Here is a 9519-nt window from a genome sequence, read left to right on the forward strand (position 1 = left end):
GACGGGGCGCACACACGCGGGCTGAAACTTTATTTGCCCTCCCGCGCCCGGGACCCCGGACCCCGGACCCCCGACCCCCGACCCCGCCGCCCGCCCGGAGGCTCAGAAGATCTTCACCGACTGCAGCTGCAGGTCCCCGCCCACCTCCAGGAGGCGCACGCGCGCCGGCGGGATCCGGTAGCGGAAGTGGTGGTACTCCGAGTCGCCGACCACCGCCTGCGGGGCCGAGGGGGGCGGGGCGTCAGGGGCCGCGGGGCCCCGGGTCCCCGGGCGCGAGATGGGCCCCGACGGCCGTACCTCTTGTCGTGGTCCTCACCTGGGCCACCTGTCTGGCGCGGACGCGCGCTTAAGGCGGTGGCTGTTACGGCCCCGCCGGCGGAACGCGGGGAAGGGCCTGGGTGCTGGACGCTGTGCAGCGACCACTCCCCGCGGACACGCGCGTCCCGGCCCAGTCGCCCAGCCATCCTGGCCCCTGCTCCGGGACACCAGGGCCCCGCTTCCCGCTAGGGGCCACCCACCCTCTGGGCGCTGGGCTCTGGCCGCCCGGTCCCGGCCACGGCCACACCCCTGCCTTCGGGCACACGTGGGGTTGCGCCAGGGGAAGAAGAGGGACGGACCGGACGTGGGCCCCGCCTTGGCCGGGCCTTTGCTCCCCACCTCCACCAAGAGCCTTCCTGGCTTGCCTGGACTGCAGGCGGGGCGGGGGTCTGGACGCCCGCGCCTGTGGGTGGCAGGGACTCACCTTGAACCCTTCTTCGGTGGCGATGAGGAGCACGTCGAAGGGCTGCCCATGCTGGAAGGGAATGCCTGAGCCGCGCTCCTCCCGGCCCCAGGTGCCCTGCTCCAGGCTGTTGAAGACCACCGTGGACTCGTCCAGCCGCGGGTTGAAATGGAGGGCAGCCTCCCCGCCCGGCCCCTCGCCGCACAGCAGGTTCACATAGAACCTGGTAGTGGGGGCAGGGAGGAGAGGATAAAGGTCACAGGCCAAGAAGCACCCTACCAAGATCAGGGACCAATGGTCAGGACTCCCCACCGCCAGGCCGTTCCAATTCATAGGCACCGGAGGAACGTCCCACGCCACAGGGGGAAGGGTTGTGGGCTGGTGGCCAGGGACCCACCCTCCAGGGCGTCCAAAAGTTCCAGGGACCCTGGACCCGCGTGCACCTACGAGGGTCCCTATGCTGTGGCCCCGGGTGCCCCTCATATCCAAAGCCTCTAACGTTTGCCGTGGAGTCACGATGCCGATGGCCGGGGTGCTCTCTGTTCCTAGGGCATCCCCCTTGCCAGAGGGCTGGGCACAGCACCACGGGCCCGCACGTTTGCAGGCACCGCAGATTCCCAGGAAGCCTGCCCCTCCCAGACCCGGAAGTCCTACGACCGACCGCTTCGGCCTCCCAGGTGCCCAGGGCACCTCCAGGTCGCGGGACTTCTTTCCAGGGTTCCTGGCATTCAGACTGGGAGCCATAGGACTCTAGATGGGAGCCCTGGGATGGCTCTGGAAGCCCCAGATCCCTAGGGAGACGTAGGGACCCCAGCTACACAGTCACGGGACAAGTAAGTGAAGACTTCAGATTCCAGAAGGTCGGCGATGGCCCGGGGAGTCTAAGACCCTGTGGGCCAAGGTGGCTCTGGTGCCCTCGTGTCTGGGCTGCAAGAAGTCCGAGCCAGCTGAGCCTGGACACCTCCCAGCCTTACCTCTGGGGCCTGGGGTCTCACCTGGCGGCCTTTTCCGGGACGACGCCGCGAATCCTCATCACGGTGCCCACCCGGATGCCCTCGGGCAGCGACGTCTTGTGGGGCACGTTCTGCAGGTTCAGCGGCGGGGAGTCCGAGGGAACCGGGGGCGCGGACGAGAGACACACGTGGGTCGGCCCCGGGCAGAAAGCATCCGGGACCCAGATCGGCAGAATCCGTGAGAAGAAAAGGCCCAGAGACCAAGGAGAGAGAGCCAGAGCCATACCAAGAGTGGGAGAGCCAACCACGAGGGATCAACGGAGAAAGGGAGAATCCAGAGAGGCAGATGGGAGCATGGGGATGGGTTGGGTCCACCCGGGAGCCACAGCCCAGACCCTTGGTAGCACACCCCGGCACCCACTTTGTCCTTCCCGGCGGGACACCTCAGCCAGGCCCAGCCCCTCCCCGAGTCCTGTGCCGCCTTGGGCCCAAGCCCCCCGGGCCCCGACGCCCCCCGAAGGCACTCACAGAGCTTCCCGCCATGGCTGGGACGCTGGGGCGACAGGCGTGGCGGTGGGTATGGCTGCTGGGACCTTAAGTAGAAGCAGAAGCAGGGCGTGGCGGCCCCCGCTGACTCACCCCCAGCCATTTCCACACCCGCAGCCCACACCTGGCACAGACCCTGGCCCTGGGGCCACCTGGCGGCCCAGCGCCTTCTTGCTGGGCCCGGGACTTCCCTCCACTCACTGAGGGTTCCCAGTCCACCGCCGGCCCCCTCCGTTGAGCTAAGAATCCTGAAGACAGTTAAGGGCGAACCGCCAAGGACAGAGGGCACCCAGGGGGCCGCCATCCATCCCGGCCATGTCCCTGCCGCTTGGCCCAGGGGAAAGGGTCTTTGCCCATTTTCTCTTGGACATCTGGGGCCCCGAGAGGCCCACCCGGGGCTGGAAGCGGGGGCTCCTCTCTCCCAGGCTGGGACCTGCGCCTTGGGCTGAGGACGCGTCCACTGAAATTCCAGCTCACGCTCCCTCGCGTGACGGTGACCCCGGCGAGGACAACACTGTGCCCGCGGGGCTCCGGGGGGCAGGACGTGTGCCTGATGAGCCGCGTCTCCCGGGGCCTAGAGCAGCGGCTGGTACACGGTCTGGGCTCCTCAAGTGCGCCTGAAAGACGAATAAGGAATGACACCAGCGCCTGGTCTGAGGCCCTGGGCGCCTGGCGCACACGGGACCTCCCCGAGCGCTCACCGCTAGCCGAGCGGGGAAGGGGATCACTCGCCCCCACTTCACAGACCAGGAAACCGAGGCTCAGACACGGGAGGCCGCTTGCCCGGAGGCGCACGGCCGGGCAATCCCTGGGTGAGTGTCTCTCTGCCCTTCTTCAACTCTGGCGGGTTCCGCCTTGTTTCTTCTGTCCCTGGGAATGCCCTGGTGTCTCTCCCTGGCCCTCTGGCTCGGACTCTCTCTCCCTCCCGGGTGGCCCTGTCTGCTTCTCTTCCTCAACGCCATGTCTCCTTCCTCCCCCCAGAATGGCTGCCGCTCTCCCAGCCAGGTTCGGGTGAGGGGAGGCAGAGGGGGGCCTTCCTGGGACCCAGCCGCGCCCTGACCCAGGAGCAGCGACGTGGGATCCTCCACTCAGGCCCACAGCCCAAGATTCCATAGTCCAAGATTCCAGAAGAAGAATCCAGGATGGGAAGGGTGGGGTCAGAGGGAGAATGCTGAAAGAAGGTTCTGGAAGGTAGGGAAGAGGCAGGGTGGGGCAGCCACCCTGAGCAGAACCCCCTCCCAGCAGCCCAGCAGGCCTCCTGTCCACCCCCACCACCCCCTCCCAGCCTCCACTCCTGCCCCCCACCCCCCACCCTCCAGGGGGAAGAGGCCTGGGGCAGAGACCAGAATGGAAACTCTGGGTGGAGACAACCAGACTCAGAACCTGATCTGCCACCTGACTGTCCCCCAGGCCTCCCAGACTCTCTCCATCCCCACACCACGTGAGGCACCCCGGGGGTGGCAGGGGGTGGCAGTTTGGGGGCCAGGACCTCACACAGGGAGGCCGGACAGCTGCGAGGCGGGTGGGGGTGGCTGCAAGCACCCCAGTGTTCAGAGGAGAAGAGGGAGGCAGAGAGTGGGGCACCCTCTCAGCCAAGGTCCCACAGTAGGGAAGCAGCCCGGGGCTGGGCCGGCGGGGGGGGCGGGGGGGGGGGCCCAGGTGGGGGCAGGGCCGGTCACCAGGACTTCCGGTAGAGAGGACAGGGGGCCCGAGGCCGAGGCCGGGGCACCCACACCCGGGAGCCGGCGTCCCCGAATCGAATCGTGGGCTCCACCTGTCTCGGATCTCAGGTTCGGGGTGTCCCCCTCGGCCGCCTCGCTCTCCACGTGCTCTTTCTTGGGGCCCAATGACTAGTCCTTCCCCAGATGTCTTCTTTGGGGCTGGATGTGTCTTCACACGCTGCCAACCTGCAAGTCCAAACTCGACTGTGACTTTGCTGTGGGCCCAAGTGTCAGCAGTCGATCTGTTATCAGTTGATGGCGGGCTCGTTTCTCAGAAGCCAGGCGCGCGCGCACGTGCCGGAGCCCCATTCTCTGGTGTGGATCATGTCTGCATCGGTTCTGGAATAATACTTTCAGGAGCACTGTTTCCATTCCCAGTGAGTCGTGACCGTGCCTGGGTCTCAGTCCTCGTGCTTTTTCCTGAGTGATGCCTCGCCTTCCGAAGCCGCGCAGGTTGTAACAGAATGAGGGTGTGGGATTCGAGAAACGTCCGGACCTGAGCAACCCCCACCCCCACCGAGTTTCCCCGAGCCCCAGAGACAGCCAGCCCCCCTCCGCCCGCCCGGGACAGCGCTGCCAGTCTGGGCGTCCCGTGGCCACCGTGTCATGTGTCCCGGGAGTGGAGAGGGGTGGCCAACAGGCTGAGTCGGCGGCAGACCTTCGCCCTCCTGCAGGGAACAACTCTGGTGACTGAAAAGTAACCCCGTGTACCCACCGTGCTTGTGGGCATTGAAACCCCCAGGCTCTCTGCCAGGGTCAGCGTGTTGGGGACTTTGGGCCGGTTTTGTACACGCTGAACATCAGTCCGGGGGCCGCTTTGGTTTTATGTTGTTTTGTGGGAAGATTTTGGTTTTGAAGTGATCTCCGCACCCGGCGTGGGGCTGGCACTCCCCACCCAGAGGTCCGGGGTCCCAAGCTTCACGGAGCCAGCCAGGCGCCCCGCGGGGCTGCTTTGGTTTTGTGAGTGAGCCTTCCAAGGAGGAGAAAGACACTGTTCAAATCTGACTCTTTCTTAAGCGGTGAATCCACTGGAAACTTACACTTCTATTTCTGGATAGAATACATTTCCCCAACCCCATCACCGCGGAGGGAAGCATTTTCTGTCATGCTTGCTTCCATTGATAAACTGAGGTCGTTAAACTCTCTTACGTATTTTCAGCCACATGTGGGATTTACCGTGTTTTTTGTTTTGAAGTTTATTTATTTTGAGAGATGGAGAAAGAGAGAGGGAGGCATGGAGAGAAAGAGGAACACAGAGGATCCCAAGCACTGTCCGTGAGGAGCTGGGTGTGGGGCTGGAACCCATGAACCTTGAGATCGTGACCTGAGCTGAAATCCAGAGTTGGGTGCTTAACCGACTGAGCCGGCCAGGTGCCCCCCACCATGTATTAAATTTGAAGTGTTTCCCATCGTCCACTCAGTTCTTCCAAGTAATAAGGGATCGTGGTCCGTTTCCACGCCTGAGGTGGGAGTCCAGTGACCTGTTCTTTCCACCTTTCCTTCTTTCCTCCCCTCCCTCCCTTCACCTCCCCTCCCCCCCCCTCCCCTCCCTTCCCTTTGCTCTCCTTCCTTGGCTGAAGGATTGGGCCATCAGGTGGGGAGACAGGTGCTGCCTCTTGGTGGGGGGAGGGACGGGGCAGGTTAGCAGCTGGCCGAGGGGCGGGGACGCTGTTCAGCTGTCGTGTCAGAGGGAGTGAGTGAGGAGGGCGCTCAGAAGGGGGTGGTCCTCAGGACCTAGGGTGGAGGTGAGGGGAGAGGGGCGGCTGGACCTTGGGAACCCAGCCCCAGCAGGGGAGTCGGAGGTGTCTGTGCTGGGGAGGAAAGGGTCCCTGCGGGAGTGACTGCAGGGTGGGTTTCCACCACGGAAGGCGAGTCTCTTCTGTGACATTCAGAGGGAAGAGTTCTAGTGTGGAAAGGGGAAAATGACCATGAACCTGACTGGTGGTATTTCATGAGGGGTTTTGGAGGGTGGGGGGGTGGGGGGTTTGCGTCTCCTTAAAATTTTTTTTATTACGTTAAAATATAAAAATATGGGTGACTCAGTCGGTTGAGCGTCAGACACTTGGTTTCTGCTCAGGTCATATCTAGGGTCATGGGATCGAGCCTCGGTGCTGAGCACGGAGCCCGCTTGAGATGTTCTCTGTCTCTCCCTCTGCCCTCTCCCCTGCTTGTGCGCTCTCTCTAAAGTAAATAAAATAAAATATATACATGTGGTGTCTAAATGGGTTGTCTCTCGATCAGATGGGGGTCCCCAAACCTGGGTGAGGATCACATGGAAGCCAGTGGCATGGAGGTGAAAGGATTCACCTGAAGCAGAACAAAGGCGACAGAAGTTTATTGAATAGGCCCCAAGGGAGCAGCGGTCAGGACAGCAGGGGAGAGGCTGTCTGCAAGGAGGCAGTGGGCAGGGGGGGGGGGGGGGGGGGGGTTTTAAAGCGAGAAGGTGAGGAGGTGTGGGGACGTGTGAATTTTCCTTTTAATTAAAAAAATTGTTTTATGTTTATATTTTGAGAGAGAGAGAGAGAGAGAGAGAGAGAGAGAACACGCGTGTGCTTGCACATTAGCACGGAGGGGCAGAGAAAGAGGGAGACACAGAATCCCAAGCAGGCTCCAGGCTCTGAGCTGCCAGCACAGAGCCCTATGCAGGGCTCGAACCCACAAACGAACGGTGAGATCGTGACCTGAGCCCAAACCAAGAGTCGGGCGCTGAACCCCCCTCCCGCCCATGCCGGGCGCCCCACCATGTTAACCATTTTTCCCGTGTCCAGTTCAGTGGCACAAAATACATTCACACTGTTGTGTAGCCGCCCCCACCATCCGTCTCCAGAACTCTCTTCATCTTGCAAACCTGTAACTGGACCCGCTAAACACTAACTGCCCGGCTCCCCGGCCCCCGCCCCCCACTCCACCCCCCCTCCTACTTTGTGTCTCTATGAATTTGACCAGGGGCCAGGTAGGAATGCAGCCTTTGCCCGTCTGTGACTGGTGAGTATTCTACACCCAAAGCGAAAGAAATAACGGATGTAGAAACGTGTTTGTTGAAGGGTGCGAAACGTGCCACCCCCAAATATGCCCTTTTAGCATAAGGATTATTTTGAACTAATAGCCCTTGCGAAACAGCGGAAGAAGGGCTTTCTACCCTCCCGTTTGCTGCCTGAAAACAGGAGATAAAAACTCTCACGTGACAGATACCTACCCTGTGCCAGTAGGAGAGTGACATTCTCATCCTAAGTTGAGACCCAGAGAATTCGATGCAAACAGGCCCTGTGAAAGTGATTCCAAGCGTCCCGCATAACGGCTGGGTTACTTCTCCACAGTTGCCTCTGTCCTTCAACTTAATATAAAAGCACGTGCGCTCAGCCATCCCCTCGAGGCTTCATTTCCTGCTGAGGGCTCTAGTGTGACGTAAAACTTAGGTAACCTGTCCGCCTGATACATCCGTTCAGGTCTCGGGCCCAGCGGGAACACTCCTTGGAGGGCAGAGGTCCCGTGTTTCCTCCCCTCCGATGGATAGATACGTGTCTGCGTTCATACATCCCCTACCTTGTCCCCCTGACAAGGCCTGGGAGCGGAGCCCGTGCCCAGATCTTGGTTCCTAAGGACTGCACCTTTCTCTGCGAAAGAAATGTGTAGAAAAGGCTGTCTCCAAGGCTCAAATGGGAAGGCATGAGATGTGCCAGGCATGAAGTTTTGGGGTGACGGGGGCTCGTGGGGTCCCGAGCCGACAGCCAAGAAAGAATTCTCGAAGAGGTCTTTGGTGCAAAAAGGTGATTTTATTAAAGCACGGGGACAGGACCTGTGGGCCGCTGCAGATGTGGGGGGGGGGACTGTTTTACGGGGTGGGGGGCGGGTAGATAAAGTCAAGAGAGTTTCCAAAGAGGCTTTCACATGCTTACAGTCTTACTGGAGGCCTACCTATTGTCAATCTAAGGCTGTTTTTCCCTCTAGCAAAGCATTAACATTAAGACAGTAGGAAGTTCAGGGTCCCCTGGGTGGCTCAGTTGGTTAAGCAGCCAGGCTCAAGTCGTGATCTCCGTTCGTGGGTTCAAGCCCTGCGATGGGCTCTATGCTGACAGCTTAGAGCCTGGAGCCTGCTTTGGATTCTGTGTCTTCCCCCCCCCTCAAAAATAAACATTAAAAAAACAAAAAAAGACTGTAAGGAGTTCCTGGACTTTAGGCAGAATGGGATTGCCTGTTTCTTATAAACTGGTGGAGACTCTTCCCAGTTTAGCCATTTGTTTGTCCTTTCCTGTTTTTGGGTAGTGGAGAATGTGCAAGGAATATCACACATATCCCCCCTCCGGGGTGGGGGGTGCTGTTAACCGGCACCTTGCCCTCAGCTTGCCCCACACCCCCTCATCGCCTGGAACAGCTTCCTGGGTCGGGAAAGGAGGAAGCGTTCGCGGCACTGGGGTTCCTTGGACAGCCCCATGAGTCCATGGGCCCATACTGATGTGGTCTTACTCTGTCGGGGCTGCTATAACAAAAATCCCACCCACCGGCAGCTTACAAACATCAGGAATTTATTTGTCGTGGTTCTGGAGGCTGGGAAGTCCACGATCACGGCGCCAGCACATCGGGTGTCCGGTGTGAACCTGATTCCTGGTTCATAGATGGATCCTTCTTGCTCTGTCCTCCCATGGCTGCAGGGACAAAGGAGCTCTCTGGGGTCCCTTTAGAAGAACACCAACCCCTACTCACCAGGGCTCGGCCTCCGTGACCTCATGTTCTCCCAAAGGCCCCATCTCCAAATACCATTCCCCTGGGGACGCGGTTTCACCAAGGGAATCGGGGGGCCATAAACATTCAGCCTATAGCAGATGTGCAGGAGGAAATGATAGAAATGATCAAAGTTTGCTGAAGAACGTGAGCTTTGCAACATTTCCAGGCGCTTCCCACAAAATGCTTACTGATGACAAAGGACAAATGGGTAACTTTACGGTGGGGAGGGCAAGCCGGGGAGGTTCCGCTAGTCACGTGATCCAAGACCACTCACCAGCGATGAGCGATGGCACACGCAAGGGGCCAGGCAGCTGGAGGAGGCAGGCGCTGTTGCTTCTGTGGCTCTTCAGCCCACAGTGCCTAACCTGTAGCTGGCGATGAGGGGACATCCGCCTCCAAGCTTCTCAAGTGTCAAGGTCTTGAAACACAAAGGAAGACTGAGGAGCCATTTCAAACTGAAGGCCAAGGAGAGGAGTGGAGGGAAAGAGAGGGAAAGGGAGAGGAGGGGAAGGGAGGGGAAGGGAAATGAGAGTGGCCAGAGGGGATGGAGGGAAGGGAAGGAGAGGGGAGGGGAGGGGAGGAGAAAAAAAGGTAGGGGAGGGAGGGGGGGAGAGGAGAAGGAAAGTGGGGGAGGAGAGGAGGGGAAGGTAGGGAGAGAAGGAAGGAGGGGGGCCACCCAGATCCCCACCCACAAGAAGCAGTGCGGCCCCACCTGAAAGACTCTAACAGCCAATCCTTCAGGTAGGCAAAGGGAGAGGAAGGGAGGCAGGGAAGGGGAAGAGAGAGGAAGGGAGGGGAGGAGAGGAGAGAGGAAACCAAGAAAGCCTGACGCCAAATCAAAGCCACGTTCTGATTT

General features: G+C 60.4%; 1 protein-coding gene and 2 long non-coding RNA genes across 3 annotated transcripts; 1 reads left to right on the forward strand and 2 right to left on the reverse strand.

The window, feature by feature from the left end:
- Positions 1-2276, reverse strand: LOC121011495 (galectin-7-like). The gene is made up of 4 exons (XM_040445941.1): positions 2203-2276; positions 1717-1805; positions 743-944; positions 1-216 (listed from the first exon to the last, which is right to left on the reverse strand). The coding sequence occupies exons 1-4, from the start codon at positions 2215-2217 to the stop codon at positions 103-105; spliced, it is 420 nt and encodes a 139-aa protein (XP_040301875.1). The 5' UTR covers positions 2218-2276; the 3' UTR covers positions 1-102.
- Positions 2277-2688: 412 nt separating this feature from the next.
- LOC121011497 (uncharacterized) lies at positions 2689-5102 on the forward strand. Its single transcript, XR_005781635.1, has 2 exons — positions 2689-3411; positions 4086-5102. It is a non-coding gene; the product is annotated as an uncharacterized LOC121011497 (long non-coding RNA).
- Positions 5103-8447: 3345 nt separating this feature from the next.
- LOC121011498 (uncharacterized) lies at positions 8448-9478 on the reverse strand. The gene is made up of 2 exons (XR_005781636.1): positions 9376-9478; positions 8448-9081 (listed from the first exon to the last, which is right to left on the reverse strand). It is a non-coding gene; the product is annotated as an uncharacterized LOC121011498 (long non-coding RNA).
- Positions 9479-9519: the final 41 nt, after the last annotated feature.

The sequence above is a fragment of the Herpailurus yagouaroundi genome, unplaced genomic scaffold, assembly GCF_014898765.1.
Source record: "Herpailurus yagouaroundi ecotype Mexico unplaced genomic scaffold, PumYag 194, whole genome shotgun sequence".
In the NCBI taxonomy this organism is placed as follows: domain Eukaryota; kingdom Metazoa; phylum Chordata; class Mammalia; order Carnivora; family Felidae; genus Herpailurus; species Herpailurus yagouaroundi.

Coding starts and splice junctions, on each gene's coding strand:
- LOC121011495 (XM_040445941.1), bottom strand. Junction 945..1,716: donor GTCCCGGAAAAGGCCGCCAG/GTGAGACCCCAG, acceptor CCCCACTACCAG/GTTCTATGTGAACCTGCTGT. Junction 217..742: donor CCACCGAAGAAGGGTTCAAG/GTGAGTCCCTGC, acceptor TCGGCCCCGCAG/GCGGTGGTCGGCGACTCGGA.